This window comes from Blennius ocellaris (genome assembly GCF_963422515.1).
Source record: "Blennius ocellaris genome assembly, chromosome: 16".
NCBI lineage: Eukaryota > Metazoa > Chordata > Actinopteri > Blenniiformes > Blenniidae > Blennius > Blennius ocellaris.
In genome coordinates, this window is record NC_137665.1 from 7176929 (window position 1) to 7194515 (window position 17587).

The 17587-nt window shown below is 40.8% G+C and overlaps 1 protein-coding gene across 2 annotated transcripts in view; it reads right to left on the bottom strand.

Annotated features, from left to right (window-relative positions):
- prkcab (protein kinase C, alpha, b) overlaps positions 1-17587 on the bottom strand; it is a gene marked incomplete at both ends in the record, with an annotated part of 98788 nt that overhangs the window by 52977 nt on the left and 28224 nt on the right. For both annotated transcript variants that reach the window (XM_080511567.1, XM_080511566.1), the window contains one exon: positions 14196-14278. In XM_080511567.1, the coding sequence (XP_080367693.1) occupies positions 14196-14278 (83 nt within the window). The remainder of the gene's footprint in view (positions 1-14195; positions 14279-17587) is intronic.

Genomic DNA, 17587 nt, shown 5'->3' on the forward strand with positions numbered 1-17587 from the left:
ACATCGGCAGCAATGGACAAAGCACAAAAAGATGAAGTACGGTACAGTAAAGCTTGAAGGTCCAGGTTGAGGTGGTTTTGGATGTGTGCTGAGGAGTGATAGAGGATATACTGGACAAAGGATGATGGAGATGAAGAGAAAAATCTCAGAGAAGTTCATGGATGTAGTGAAGATGATGAGCCGGTTGGTGGAACAGTGAGTGATATCGAGATAAATGATCGTCCGTGATTGAAAGAAGCTCAAATGAGGACATGTGTGCTCAGCAAACCGACAAAAAAGATTCATTTACAAATCTATGTGCTTCATTATCACTGAGCTTTCAAACAATTGAAGCAAAATCGGAAATATCAGTGTCTAATTGAACAAAAGAAGCTTTGAAGAAGCTGAAATGTTCCACATGAACTTAAGATGAATTTCTCTGAGGGCTCATCACTGTGACAAACGCCTCACTCTTCACAGGCAGCCATATTCTGAAGTTATTAACACAAAAATACTGATTCCAGCAGCTTTGATTTTCTTTCTCTTTTTTTCTTTTTTGTGCTGGACAGACAGGAATATTTGCTCATGCTGACGAAATACTTTTACCCCCACACTGTACAGGCTGGAGGCAGAGAGAGCGATCAAGACAAACACACCTGCACTGTGCAGGTGTGTGTGTGTGTGTGTGTGTGTGTGTGTGTGTGTGTGTGTGTGTGTGTGTGTGTGTGTGTGTGTGTGTGTGTGTGTGTGTGTGTGTGTGTATTATATATTGTTGAGAAGTGCATTTACGACAGCAAAGCAAGTCTCGTGTCCCTGGTCAGTCTTTGCTGTTGCTTTTTTGATGACTGAACGACAATGCAGGCAAAGTGCCGCGGCTGCAGGAATCAAGTGATGAAGTTGAGAAAACCTGAGGAATGAGGCCAAAGGGAGGTGGAGGAGGGGAGAACAAATGATCATTGGGATATCAATGCTATTACAGACTCATGACGACGACCCAAGAAAAACGATCTGTTTTCATTATCAAGCAAAACAAACTTAAGCCCACACTTAATCTTCAGGTTTATTAGTCTGACTGCAAAATGAATCTTAATATCCGTATGGGATTTGTTAAATGCCAAAGAACAATAGACAGAGCCATCATGGTGTCATTTGAAGGAGGAGTGAAGGTATGATAATACTAACCCTGTTGTCCATTGTTACGCACATCAATCACTGACGGCAAAAACCCAATTTGTGTTCGATGAAATGATGCTCGGCAGTAAGATGTTGTTTGCTTGCAGCCATTAAGTTATTAAATCAGGTTAGGCTCTGCGGTGTGCTTCCTCATCTCAAACACTTCCCAACAGGCCACTCGGAGATTTTCACCTGCTGAGAGTGCAGGTTGTATGACTATTTATCTTCTACACTTCTTCCTCAGCGGGGAAGCAGGATGTGGCACCATCATTAGTCTGTCTGCGCTAAATGAGCATCCATTCATTCAGCAATTACATCCACCGATGTGCGATTGTGTGTCTGTGATGATTAAACAAAGTAAGACCTGAAGTGCAGAGAGAAAAGATACTGTTGTTGTCTGAGAGGAGGGTTGGATAAGGATCAGACTACTCAATACCTTTCAATGCGGAGAGTGGATGGTTTTATCTGGTGGGAAGGAGGAATGTAATCCACACGTAGTGCCATTGGATTTAAAAAAAAACCCCAACAACAATAAAAAAGCACAAAAGCTGATACAACCGCATATAAACTCGACAAAAGCACAGTCTCAAAAATATGACATCAAGCTCTTGAGTTGAGGAGAGGAAATTCAACTTTTAAGAGATCAAACCAGGTTAGCGTGAAGAGTACAAAAGGTCACAATGATACAGCGTGTCGACCCAGGAGATAAAAACATGTCAGGGAAGCTAAACTCTTCAATAGTCCACCTTTCTGAGCAACACTCCTTTTCAGTAATGCTGCAGCCACAAGCACCGGCGCAGGCTGACATTTCTGGGGCAACCGTCGGTGTGAGCCTGTGTGTGTGGGAACATGACTGATGAGTGATGCGCCTCAAAACACAAACACTGTAGGGTTTGAGATATTACACAGAAAAATAAACAATGAACATGACATTTTACAATAATATTGATTTCCAATATGCAACCTTTTAAGAGTTAAACATATTTTTCCAGTTTAAGTCAAACAAACAAACAAATAAACACACAAATGAATAAATAAATACTTTCATGTGTGCAGAATACCACCACGGGAAAGAGCCCATTAAAAACAAAATTAATAAAAAATGCATGCTACTCCAAACGTATAATTTAAACCGTTTGACCCAAAGGTCCTTCTTCACACTGTGAGGAGTACTCACGTTGTAGCTCACATCAACACAAGTGTAAACGTGTAATTATGAACTGTACTGATGCACATCATCATAGTTTGTAATAACTGTTGGCGAGAAGAGTGTTGATTCTTAAGGCCGCTCACGTGCCCCGATTACTGCTTCTCCTCACAGCCTGGTGGGGATTGTCCCATGTAGTCATGTACGCACACAAACACACACACCAGATACTACAAAGAAACCCTTGCCTCTTATCTCTGTTGCCCCCTCTTCTCCCTTCCATCTTGCTGCAGGCATAAAGCCCTTCAGCTCTGAGACTTCCTTCTTTGCTCTATTTTTCCTTCATCTGGGTTCATTCTGGGAGAATTGACAACACTGTGGATTCCCCACCTTCGACTTCGTTGCCGTCGTCGTTGCTTGACCCCCATGTGGTAAATTTATATCGGTAACGGCCCCTTCTCAGATTTTCTGACCACCCTCTATCATCCCCACCTTCTCTCATAGTTCCACGGCTTCTTCTTCAAGACTAATTTCAGCCCAATTTGATTTCTGTCAAAATAAAAGAATAAAAAGAAAAATTGATGACCTACTAATATTAATTAACATTTCACAAGGAAGCTGGACACATTTAGTTTTGCAAGGCATGTTGATGAGCAAGATGAATGGATCTATCTGTGCTGATATACATTCTATATTTATCTTTTAGATGATCAAGTCCTAATTACCGTCCATAACGAACGCATCGGTTACACTGCTTTCAAATTGCTCCTCCATTGGCTCCTTGACATTGCAACCTCGATGAGACTTGAAACCGTGCGCTCCAGCCGTGTGGGCTGATATGAGCCTGAGGATTTAATCATCTCAGCGTCGATCAGTATTATGCAGCATTTTGTTTAGCTAATTTTCTCTTAACATGATTAGCACAAACCCAGCTGTTATACTCAAACTCTCAAATAAACCTTCTCTGTCTTAGTAATTGCTTTGCACTCATGTTTTCGTTCGGCACTCACTTCCTCTGCAGGCCTTTGAGCTTTATTTAGGAAAAAGGTTTCTGTCACTGTTTGCCTGAAAGTGATTTTTTTTTTTTTTTTTAAGAGGTGCGTTGTTAGTAAGCAAAGCAACATCCATTTATCACTCATGCGGTGTAAGTACACACTAGATGTGAACACACAAACATACAATGGTATTACATAATCACATTATTAACCATGCTTTCTTCAAGCAAGTCCACAGAGGAGGGTGAACCAGATTGTTTGTGTTTTCTGCAGCTGTTAGAAGCATGTTTCCTGTTTTATCTGGCCCAAATTAAGAGAAGAGAAACAAAAAACTAAGTTACTTTTGAAGCAACAACATAATTTTAAGACAGTCATACTATCCTGTTAATCTCAAGACACAGTGTACTAGAACTACACAACCTGCATTCAAACAAAACCCTGTTCTGAATTCAACAAAACATATTTTCTTCAACAGTTTTGTAATCAAGACGTAAAAACTAAACCTTCCCTGTTCTTCTTTTTTATTCTGTTAAAAAATCAAAAATGGAGCTTTTGTTTATTCAGATCCTCCCACTAATAACAGCAGAACAAGGAAATTACTGCATTACCAAAATGTGTATATGCAAGTCACAGAAACACCTGAAAACACACGAGAACATAAGAAAGAAACCTTTGTCTGATGATTTTTCCTGTGTGGATTCATATTGGATGGATGGATGGATGGATGGATGGATGGATGCACAAAACATTAGAAACGACTGCACCTTGTTTACTCACCAGTGACAAAAAGCATATATCTCTTGCATGTGTAACTCAGTGATTGTTTTGGAAAATCCATTTATCTGGATAAAACGCAGAAAATCAAATCTATTATTGACTGTTGATGAAGAGGAAATGAAATAACATTTCAACTACAAGGAGGCTAAAAAGCCCAGTATATTTGAAATATAAAATGAGAGGATCACAAACTACAGTCACATGGGGTTGTTACCATGGAGCTTCACTCATAAGAAAAAGGCAGAAAGACACGACTCAAATGAATAAATGAAATGAGCAACCATGCTGATAGGAAGATTATTCCAATCAAATCAAGGCCTGACCATGAGAGCTCTTTTGCCAATTGTTTTTTGTTAACATAGGGAAGTCAGATTGATCTGAAAGGAATGTCTAGTGTGTGATAATATCGCAATGAAGGGGGGTAAAGTAATTGAAATGGAATAATGAGGCGAGGTTAATGAAGGCCATTGTGTGCTTCACTTATGCAATGAGTGAGAAAGGGACAATCAAGGACCAATCGGCGGTGATAGGAGTCGGCGAAGCAAGTTTTGATTAACCTTTAATGTTTGAGGTTTTGCGGGTAGGGTTCAAACAGCCTGTGATTAGTTCAGAATCTGCTCCATCTCCTGAACCACAGCCACTCAACAGCCGACTCATCTATCAAGAATAATCATGAGATTGTTTGACTGATTGATTCCTCGTCATTTGGCGTATATTGGAAACTAGTGCAGACAGCAAAATGTCAACTATGATGGGCAATTTGCTGTTTTATTGGCCCCACTGGCTCAGACCTTTTCAACTGAGCCCCACCCACCGCTGTGCTGTAACGGCGGCACCAAGAGTCTGTTGGTGGCGGCTGCGGTACAGCACACACTCCCTGCTGAGTATATTTAGTATGGTGGCCATTTTTGTAGACATGAGAGGAATGACAGATAATGAGGGCAAACAGGTGAAGGGAAGCAGACTGTGTGTTTTCCTGAGCTCGGCAGCACAGCCCGAGGACACTCGCGCAAAATAGCTTGCCACTCTCTCCACATTCACATGAGCTGCATTTTTGGCGACGTGTGATGTATTCATTTGCACACCCAGTCAACGGTGCTCATCTGAACGGTTGTAAACACTGCAGGGATATCATCAACAACATGTATTTATTGCAGATTATGAGTTTGACATGCTTCCTGTGCAATTAGGTGTGCAACTATAGAGTAGATTGCTGTTTACTTGATATTTTTCAACAAGAGGAGGAAATGTTGAGATCCACAAGTCATTTGTAAGCCAAATAAACAACAATCAGTAGGTACTGCAGACGCGGTAGTCTACTGGAGACTTCAAGGCTGTTGGAGGTTCATGTTCATTTAAGAAGTACTCGTATCGGTACTCGGTATCACCAAGTAGCTAAAGGTTAGTAGTCGTGGTCGTCATATCATTGGTATTCTAAAATCAGTCCTTAATTTTTCAAAAAGTAGGATAGCAGATGTGACAGTGTTCCACATTAGCCCCACCATTCTTTTAAGTAACTAATTCCCAGGCTTATGTAACCAGACATGTCACCAATAACCACGGATTGTAGTCTGATATCTGTGATTAAATCAAGCACTTATGTAATCAGCATTTCCCAGCTGTTCGTCTGAGACTGACACCTCATGTTTAGACCATAGACTTCCATCCCCTTTTAAAACCACATTAATAAAACTGAAATATGCATTATTGTACATAATGCTTGATAGTATATGTAGTTGCTGATCAAGGGATGCATGTAGTTACAAAAGATCAATGCACTGATTTGAGATCATTTGGTTGTTGTGAAGTCACACTGGACACTAACATTATTAAACAAAAACAAAGCAATAAATCTGGTCGACAGTGACACTTCAGTCTTGTATTTAAAAAATGTTTTAAATATATTTGCACATTATTCCTCTGTGGGAGCAATCTGTGTGGAATTACCAGAGGGGGTGTGAGTGTGGGACATCTGGCGAGCCTAAAGTAATGTTGCTTACTACTTACCACATAGACAGATTGTGATTCGCAACTGACGTGCAGCCTCGTCTCCACGGCCCCTCATAAGGTCGGTAATGTAAAGAGCTGCTCTGCTCCGAACGGTTAATGACTCTTAAAGCAAGCGTTGGTTTTTTTTAACCGACGTCCCCCACTCACATTTTTCCATAAGAGTTTACGTCAAGTTAATTCATCCTCTCTGCCTGCTGTTGGTCTGCAGCACGTGTTGATGCACCGAGCATCTCTCTAAGCTGTAATCTGCTCATACTGAGAGATTTGACATTGTGTAATCTGCGGTCCGTGGCGGGTCCGTGGGCCAGCTCGCACACCTGTTGCCGCAGGTCAGAGAGAGCCGAGCTGCTGGGAAGGTAATGGCTCAAGGCGAGGAGGCTAATGGTGCAAGTCCCCACTGAAATGCAGGCTACTGTATGTTATGCCAGGCGTGGCTAATGCTACCAGGGTACTTTGCCAATCCAGTTGTATGTGCAGGAAGAAGGCCAAATGAAATCCTTTATATTGGTGCAATTGTATTCCCTGAACAAGAGCTGCAAGAGCCAATCACAGCTAAGTATTGGTGAGGGCAGGATTCACCCTGGGCAGGTCGCCAGGGCAAAAACAGTCACAAGCACACGCTCACATTCACACCAACAAGGCAATTTAGAGTCATGAGTTAACCTCATATGCATGTTTTTAGACTGGAGGAGAACGATGGCTCCATAGAAAAGCCACAGAAAAGCTGTGGACAAATAAATGATATGTAAACCAAAGGGAAAATAAACAAACAGCTTTGCTACAACTGGTGTAAATTAAGGCCAAAAGAAGGAGCACTGTTATTTGGAAGAACAAATCCCCATGCACGCCGACAACAACATCATACACAGGAGTCTTTGTATCATATCATTATCACTATGCTCCTTATCATGTTGACCTAATATTGCGTGGCTCAACTCTGAAATCGCTTTTACATGTGATAAAATAACTGAATTGAAATATGCAAGTGAAAGACACATACAAACACATACTCACCTGCATAAAATGTTTAGTTTTGATTTTTATTTTTTTTTAAAACAACAACAACAAAAAAACCCTTTAACTGAAAATAAATGTAACTATTGTATGTTAAAATATAACATGAGAATCCAGAAACAGACATATCAGAGGTGTCCGTATTTTACTAATGATCCTTTTATGTGATCGATGTGTCAAAGGACTGGTCAGTTCATGAAGGGAAAAACTTTCTGTACCATTGTATTTCAAATGATCAAATGTGAATCATATCTGTTGTGTGTAGATAAACAACATACAGTTGTAGAATCAGATATTTCTTAGCAGCAGTGCACTCACTGATTACATGAAAAAAATCATGAAATGGCTCTCTCTCCGCACTGCTTCTCCATTTGTTCATGAATCTGTTCATTTCCTGAGGCGATGTTATCACAAGTTCTGCACGGTTGTCCGAGAACAGTGAGCTGTTAATAATACAACACTTTAAAAACCGACTGTTACTCAAACAGGCTAAAATGACATTAAGAAGCGACTGAAATCAGTAACTTTGTTTTTCTGTAATTGTTGTTGGCGTTAATCTTTTGTGGTGTGCACACATTTCTCTTCAGTTAACACACCCTCACATTCACTCATTCATTTGGTTCTCAAAGTGTTCAGTTTAAATACAGTAAAGCTGTAAGATTCATTCATTGATTTACATGCAGACACGCTCCCAAAAAAAACTATCGATATGTAGTTTTGTTGCAGGTTATATGTAACAAAGTGATAAGCACTCCATCATTTAATGTGACTTTTTCTATCACATTTGAAAGGCATTATAAAGTTTCCAGTTTCCTTTAAGTGCATTCCCAACCGTAACTGAACAGATCATCGGAAACTGTACCAGGACAGAGGGTGCAACCTTTCAAGGAAAAAAAACACAAAAAGCGGCCAACTGTCACAGCTGCCAACATGAGAAGAAGAAGAAGGAAGGAACAAGGGATTTGCCATGTTTCAGCTCAACACCTGTCAATGTGTCAAAGTGATGCGGAGCCTCAACTCTTTTCATTTGACTCATTGTGATGCTCTGGCTTTTCCTCTCTCCTTCTTTCTGTACAGGTAGACAGTAAGCAGAAGAGAGTTGACGGGACTGTGCACCAGCAGAAAAAGGCCAGCCATCTCTTTTCTTTTTTCTCTGCACAAAGAACTGGAACATCAGCAACACAAGCTCCTCGGGGGATTCTGGCAAGCGGGGGAGTGATTGTGTGCATATAACCATGTCATCAAGAGAAGCTTAATATTCAATGTGAAGGTATAAAGACCCAACCGCAGTGAAGGTATTGGCAGGTAACCTGAGACAATAAAACTCCATAATCATTGAACGTCACTTGATTTCTCCACCGGACCCTTTGTTTAGCTTCATTTGGCCATCGTCACTAATGTCAGTTGCTGACATTCACCCACCCCGTCATCAGGTAATTTTTTTTGGGACCATAATAAAAATCAAATCATCAAAAGGTCAATGTCTTTCTCGCAGAGGAACGCAGCCCTGGAGCTTCCAGCTTCACGACGGATCAGTTCCGTTTTGAAGCTGTTTATTTGAATGGAAATATTTCCATTCAACATTCTACATTTGTTCTTTAGATAAAACCTCCAAAACCATAACCACTTCACTGAGAGAGTAGGTTTTAAATATACCCAATATATATTTTGAGAGCCTGGTTTCTATAGATGTTGCGCTTGATACTCCATTAGAGAGCTTTAGGACTTACCTGGCACTTTCCTGCTATATGTCCTTTAATTTGCAGGCTTTTATATATTATACTTGTTTACAATGTTAGCATTCTGTATTTTATTGTATTGCCTTGCATGCAATACAGATACAAATGGGAAGACACGACCACCATTAGACTTTTGTGCAGGATAGATTTTGAAACAATAAAAAGGTGAATGATTGAATGAATAAATTACTGTGGTTGCTAAGCCGCAGCCTGAAGGTTTATTTATTGAAATGCTGCACAGCAGTTATCATCAATAAAACATGATGAGAGGACATATTCTTTGCAGCTCATTAAAAAAAAAAAAGCTTTTAAATTAAAATCTGGATATTTTAAAACTCTGTAAAGTTTTGTTTGTAAGGGCAGAATTAATTTGCTAAATTACCTCTAGGTATTTGTGATATTGGTTCACCCTGTGTTATTCTCTCACTCTCACTGTATTCAGTGCAACACAGCCATGTGTTAATGATTAAATAGCTCAAGTCAACCACATGCACATACACTCAGACTTACACACAACCATCTCTCTTTGTGTGTTTTATTTCTTTTTAGCTTACCCAAAAGCATAAATATTGATTTTTTTTTTCCCCCTACAATTGACGTCGATGTAGTTCGCTCGTCTCACAGCAGTAATATCCCCAGTCCAAGTCTGTTTTCTGCAAGTGCATCAGTAGGTTTCCCTGAACTACTGGTACATTTTGACAAACTGCTCATGAATTAAAAACAGTCCACTGTGAATGCAGTTAATTGTTCCATAAACAAGCAACAATCTTTTATTTTCTTTAAATTAGTATATTTACAGTAGTAATATAATACAGAACATTCTGCATTTGACTACCAAGCAATTTCAGTGAATTAAGTGATTCATTCGTATTTTAAGAGTGGATTTAAAATCTAAATTGAACGTTAGCATTCTGGCAGTATCAACAATAACAAAGTGCAAAAATTCCTGATGGTTTCAACTTGTTCACAAGTTCAGTGGTGGCTTTAAGCCGCATGTTCCTGGTCACCCTCTAATGACAAGGTGGAGTCCAGATCAGATGCCTCCACTGGATCCTCGCAGTGTGGCGGTGTCGCTGCGTCGGCTTTTCCCCTGTATCTATCACAGAGTGCGAAAACTCATTTAAGGCTGTTGTATTTATGATCTTGTTCTTTTATTCCAATACAGTCCATATGTTTCCTACCTTTTTACCAAGGTTTTTGACAATTTTGACTGAAACAAAGTAGCAATTATTCCATCTTTTTTCCCTCACTCACAGCTCACTCTCCCAACACTTGCCTTCTCCAATCCCTGTTTTCGCCACCTGCCTGTGGCTAATGATGGCGCTCATGCAGCTCATTGCACCAGTCAAACAAACAGTGTAGGTTTCAGCAGAGTCAGTGTGTCGACAGGACTGAGAACTAATGAGTGCCGTAACGAGGATAGAGAGTGGCCGTATGGGTGTAAGGAGATTCTCGCCTAATGAGGGGCTTGTATGAGTCTCACCTGCATGGAATTGCCATTGTGGGTCTCAGTTTAGTTATGTCTGGGCAGGAATAATAAAGGAGAGAGCAGCACACACTTTAGATAGATGCGAGACAATTCACTGCATATTTACAACATCGGAAGTTGTTTCAGGCAGAGTTACTTCTCGTATATAGTCTGTAAATAATAAATACATCACAGAATTGTACTCGAGTGACATATCTGAGTGAGCAAGTTCAACACTTTTGTTGGCTCCTGGTACACTTTCTCTCTGACCATCATGTAACCTCTTAATATTATTATAATTTTCTTTTCAAGCTTTTGATGCTGCCACCGCTACTATTTTGGTTGTTTTGGGCTCCCTTGCATTGTCAGCCTGATTCTTGCTACCTGGACTTGGTAATGCAAAGCCTCGACTTTATCAACATGTGCTTTATGTGGACTGTCACTGTGCACACAGGATCTACCCATATGCGCAATCTTTATTTTCACTCAACATTGATTGCCATCACATGGAAAATACTCCTCCTCAGAGTCATAACAATAAACTATTTTCCCAGACACTTAATCAACAATGAAAAAGAAAAATCTGCATTTTATGTGTTTTTTTGCTACTTATTTCAACTTTAGTGTCAGTGACTGCTCTTTCTCTCTACTCCTCGAGTAGACTACACTGTCACACTGACACGGAGGGTGAGTTTCAAACTAAATCTTTTAAAATAAACACATCCAGGATGAAGCCAAACATGTCTACCATTTACTGGGAGCAGATAGAAACAAGATTAGGCAATACATCTGAAACTTGCCTGTGCAATGAGGCCACACTTCTCCCCAGAGCCCACACAACTGTTATGGCTCAGGTTTTTTGGTTTATCTTTTGCCTGGTTTCTGTTTTCGTGTGTATTCCCCTCATGTTTCCTGGTGTCCTTGTGTTTCACATGATCACAGTATCATGCTCCCTGCCTGTGCTCATGTGGACCTTCGCTTCCCTCATCTCTGGTGTCTGGTCGCTTGGCTCTGTTGTTGTCCTCTGTGCTCTCGCCTGGTCCGAGGGTACCTTTGATTGTTGTCAGCTGTGTTTGATTGTCTCTACACTCCTGGTGTGGGTGTATCTATTCAATCCCCCAGCTTGACACTTGATAGTTAGTCATCTTTCCTGCCTGCGTCCCTTTCCAAGCCGTTTCTCCTCGACCCGTCCTTTAATCCTCCACAATTTTTAGATTTTGGTCTTTCGTTTAGGACTGTTCCAAAGATCTGAACAAAACCAGCATTAATTATTATGACTGAGAACACGTTGGAAAGTTTATACCAGCTGGATAACTCAGTCATAGTCATCATAACTAAGTCATATTTTGAAACAGCAAAACAGTAGTTAACAAGTAGCTCTCAAATTAAAGTAATTATTTGATGTCTCCATTCACATGATGAGTGGATAATAATAATAATTTCCCTGTTCAAAGAAATTGATTGCTCTGATGAAGGATGAAATGGCCACGTGACATTAAAAAGGCTTTGATGTCATCGTCAACATTAAAGCTCAGACTTGGTTCAGGGGAAAAAAAGACGAGCGGTAGCCATTAAAACACATATTTTCTACTATGCATGTACACCAAAAACATCCAGATCATATTTCCTATTTTCACAAGTAGTAAATGAATGTTAGGAAACATCTTAAAAAAAATTAAAGCGTAGAGAATGAAAAAAACACATGCACTAGTTGCAGTGCTGTTAATGAGCTGGGTGGGAGACATTGGGAGTGAGGAGTGCAAGGATTTATAATGGAGGCAATGAAGGCAAGCAATCTCACAGAAAAAAAAAGACAATTTCATAAAGATTCGATGTGGTCCGAGATCTAGGCTTATTATGGACATGTTATCTGTTTGTGAAACCCATATTGTTTCTCTGTGGATGAGTCACCTTCATTCATTGGTTCCAGAGAGATCCTTGACTGATAATACAGCACTATTTGCCGCCTACGCCTCAATGTGCTGAATGAAAAACATAAACCTGTGAGGAAGAAAGAGAAAGACAGAGAGGCACTCTTCACTCACATGCTAATGCAAACATCTCTGTGTCTTCTCTGTGTCACTTTGTGAGCAGATCAAAGCTTCTGCAGGATGTATGACGCCAACCATGCACGGGGCATGGGGTGTGTGTGTGTGTGTGTGTGTGTGTGTGTGTGTGTGTGTGTGTGTGTGTGTGTGTGTGTGTGTGTGTGTGTGTGTGTGTGTGTGTGTGTGTGTGTGTGTGTGTGTGTTTCAGTAATGGAGAATGTGATAATGTGTGTTTTCGAGCTTGGCGTAAGAACTGTGACACGCACGCACGCACGCACACACACACACACACACACACACACACACACACACACACACACACACACACACACAAATGCGCACAGATCAACATGTATCAGTGAATCACAGTCACTCCCTCTGAGGCCAAACGCTGAGCAAACACTACTAAGAAAACCTCTCTTTATTCGGCTGCATATAAAGAAAGAACAAAACTATTTTGAGTAAAGTGTAAAACCTGACAAGCTAAAAAAAGTGGTTTGTATTTTAAAGAGCTGTCGGTATATGAGCAAATCACTCCGAGTTGAAGCCTGTCTGCAGATAATGGGCCCAAAAAACAGGCATTCAAAATGTCACATTGAGCACTGGAAGCCAGCAATGTATTTTTTGTGTGTGTGTGTTTGTTGTGAGAGAGAGGAGAACAAGACAGACCAAGAGAAAAGAAAAATATATAGGGAGACAGTCACAAAGGAGAGTAGAGGAGCTGAGGAGATGCATGGAGGAGTAACTAGAAAGTCGCCCATAAATATATAGAAAAAGAACAATGGGACTTAGAGACACGAGTAATGAGTGTCAAAGCAGAAACCAAGATAAGTGAAGGCCAACACCGAGCGATCGGTTCGATAAAAATGGATGAAACACGAGGCATGAAACAGAAGCGCTATCGTAATCGCCTGGGATGTAGCAGCTTCACTAGACTACACTGACTTCCTCTCTTTTAAAAAAAAAAAAAAAAAGAAAAAACACTTTAATGGTCTCTGATGTTATTTAATGAGGGGGAACCTAAAAAACACAGCAAGGATGTTCCTGAGCAAATACAGTGTCGTCCCTGCAGTTAATCAAGTGTGCAAGACAATGCAGTCATTATAAACAGAGATTTTGTTTCTTGTTTGTGAGGGAATATTAGTGTGGGCGTGTGCCTGCGTCTTAATTGGCTCAGCAAGGGAACATTCATTAGCAGTTCTTTCAGTCTGGTAGAGCTGAAATGTGAGAACACCAGAGTTTAATTGTCTTTTTGTGTTTGCTGTCATACAGTAAAGATGAAGAGAAGGCTGAAGATGTGACAGCTCGAGTGGGCTACAATATGTAGGTGGGCACAACCTGTACATACATATGTGTTACTGGTTTGATTGCTTTGCTTCTGCCTGTTTGTAGAAACATCAGTGCAGTCTGCAGCTGTGCTCTCTCTCTCTCTCTCTCTCCATCTCTTATCTAACTAAGGACGCATCCCGTTCGTGGCCAGCGGGAAGATGAAACAGAGATTCAACTGTTACAGCAGGGTCACACAAGCACCCTAAACACTCACTGCACTCCCAGGGACCCCAGAGGCCAGATCCTGACACTACCCTGAACAGACAGAGAGGGACAAAGTACCACACCTGATGTGTGGATGTAAACCGTTACTGATAAAACAATAAACAATAGCCGTTTGCTATAACAGAAAAGGGAAAATATCCATTCGTCTTGAAGAAACAAAATAGCTTGGTGAGAAAGCCACGCACAATTATAACAGTGACCTGAAGATATCTTTAAAAATGTCAACTGCCTTTTCCCAGTCATTGTAACAGCAAATGATTTATTTTATTGAAAGGAACAGCATGAACTTACGTCTGTGTCCGGACCCTTGTCGGCTCCAGGACAGATGAAGCCGACAAACTCATGGCACCGCTTGTGGACCACAAAACAGCAAACTGCAAGAGAAAGTGATGGAAAGTTTTTTTTTCAGAAACCTGTGAGTAAACATTGTGCACTGACATTATGAACTTTAATATCTTTCCATTTTATGCACTTTTTCCACAAAGGAAGTGAAGAGTCAGTAGCATATGTAAGAATGTACATAAGATTATAATCAGTGAACACAGTGAAACAAATGCGTACCGACAGACACAAATACACGCGTGCGCCCACACTCACGCCCACACAAAAAAAAATGTCACTAAGTGATCTCGCGTGTTCTGTAGCCCTCGGGTCTTCACAATCTGTTTAGGGTTGACGCAAATCGTATCGCTGTCTCCCACTAAGCTTGCATCCGCCTCTACGAAAGTGTCACTCGGTGTGACATGGCTGACATGACACCTGACGCTGCTCTCACGTCAGCGGCGCTGACATTTACACTTGGACGCTGCCGCAGATCTGGAGGGAGACGCGAAAAAAACAACAAAAAAACCCACCAAAAAAAACGTGGACATCTGTGACAGCTCGCACGCAAGCTGACTCCCTCTCTGACTCTCACTCTGTGTACAAAACTGTATCTCTTTTTTTTTTTCTTCCCTGCCATTATTTGAAAATCCTCATTCTTTCTTCTATTTCATTCTCACACAATCTGTCTGCATCACTCATTGTCAAGCTGCCTGCTTGTTCGTGCGCTCTTTTGTGCTCCTCCGCCGTCGTATACGTGTGGTTTTTGCCTTTAACCGTGCCAGCCAAGTCACAGTTGCCAGACAATCTGACGGGTTAAACAAGAGGAGCGATTTGACTGAGAAGTCCCAAAACAACAGCGGGGGCTTGGACTGTCCACAGAAAAGGCTGCCGACTATTACACTACTCAGCGAATTAGATGTAGTTCAGGTTGGGTTTTTTTTTTTATAATAGTGATAATACTTTCTCATAATAATTAAAATATGTATCTCATAATGATTGATATATAAAAACAAAGGCAGCTTGGTTTGATTGAAAATATATATAATATAATATGGTGGATTTTTACCACTTAGTCAGAGCCTTATCAGTGGATTCCTGTAACATATTATATAAAAATGTGTATACTCCCAAGAATCAAATTGTCCATTGCCCAACCAATAAGATGAGTAAATCCTAACAAGCTAATTACACTACAACCGACACCATGCATTGTGTAAATAAACCACCCAAAAGGAGCTAGGTGACTCCCAAAGATTTATTCTCTTCACCTCCAGACAAAGCTCGGCCTCATTAACAAGAGTTTACATTGAAAAACAGAAGGTGGATACACATTCTGCAGGAACAGAAAAATTGGTCCACTGGTCTGTAAAGTTAGTTCTGACCAGGACATCTGATACTTCATGCGAAACGTGGATAGGTAAAAAAAAAAAAAAAGAAACCGTCAATGTAGGTGACACGTTTGCTTTTCCTCATTAACCACTGCCTGCACATTTTGGACCAATCACACGACTCAAGAAAAAAGTTCTGCCCAGATGATGTGTTGAGAACAAGTAACCAAGGCTGTGAGAATGTTTTGTTTTCATTGTTTGTTCTCACAGACTTGGGAATTAAAACAAATTTGAACAAATCTGTTCTTGCAGATTATGTATAATAGGCAAAAAAAAACTCTTCACTCAACACAGGAGAGCAGTTGTCTGACTGCAAAGGAGCAGTTGTCCAGATTCATCAACAAATCTGCAAAAGATACATTTTGAAAAAAGTTCTTTAAATTCTGACACTTCAGTTTACCCGATTATGGATATACTTCTGACACTACATCACATTGCCACCCCACCACACTCTCATCATTACATGCAATCTCATGGCCTATTATTCAGGCTAATATTAGTAGTGAGTCTAATTATTTATGTGAAAACTCCCCTTAAAATCTCTCAGAAAGGTGAGATGAAGATCTGCTTTTTGAAAGCTTCTGATAGGGAATGAAATCAAAGTTAAGTGTTAAAACTGTGTTCAAACAACAATTCTATTTCTTTATATATTTAATCTGTGACTGCTGATTTTATTAGCAATCGTTTTGGCGCTGACTTGAATGACTAAAATATTCAGTCCCACTTGAAACCCACCTGCAACTCACCCTGAAGTCAAAACTTTCAATCTTCCCATCCCACATCCTGCCCACTCAGCTGCCAATTAAATTAAGAAAACATTTGCTTACAGGATGAGTAAAAAAAGCAAAAAACAAAACAAAACAAAAAAAACAAACAAACAAACACATGAAATCAGCTCTGTGTATTTTCAGCTTCTGCGAAACACTATTTCACTCATCATGAAGTTTCTCTTTTCCTCTCTGCAGCCTACTTGCAATATGTGAATCACGGGTGTAATGACGTCTGTGGTTCCTCATCTCCCTGCATCCATCAGCAGTCCTCACACCCTCACACACCCACTCGCTCGTCACTGCCTCTTGTTCAGTGCTGATCTCAGGCCTGTTTGGGTTTCTGCTCGTGAGTCGAGCAGATTGACTTGACGCTGATCCCAGTTCAGAGGTGAAGCAGGGCTACTAAGCTGTGCATAGTGGAGGGGATAAATCTTGCTTTGGAGTGTGTGTGCGTGTGTGTGTGTGTGTGTGTGTGTGTGTGTGCGTGTGTGTGTGTGTGTGTGTGTGCGTGTGTGTGTGTGTGTGTGTGTGTGTGTGTGTGTGTGTGTGTGTGTGTGTGTGTGTGTGTGTGTGTGCCAGGAAAGCTTACCCATACTTACACAAGACAGAAACAGTATTTCTCTGCGACTATAATCCTGAGCATCGACTTTCAAATGCATGCACACCCGGTGATACACACAGAAATCTGAAAGCTGTCTTAAGAAAGTAAAAGCCAATATGCTGCCGTGGCTGAAACACAGAGGCCCTCTGGGAGCTTACGGGAGGCTACATGCACACAGATGATGAGATGGAAAGCTGCAAAGACACCTCACATCCTTTACTTTACCTGTTCAGTGTGGAATGAAGTAACAAAATGTAACCCCCCCCCCCCTGACTAGTGACAAAAATTGTAATTGCTGCATTGTCTTTGTGATGATCTGCCTGCCAGCAAAGTCGCACCACTGTTGGAGTCCAAAACTGGGCAAACACAGAGAGAGACACCTCAAACACCCACATTTAAACCTATGGACATTCATTATTTGGCCTCAGATATATGTTTCTGGACTGTGTGAGGACACCTGAGTAACTGAAGATGGTAAAGATGGAGAGAACACAAAGGTGCAGCCACTTTCTGCTTTAATTCCCTTCTCCCACACCTTTCAACAACACATGAAATCTATCCACTCAGGTTGGACTTGTCTGTTTTTGACTGCGCAATTAC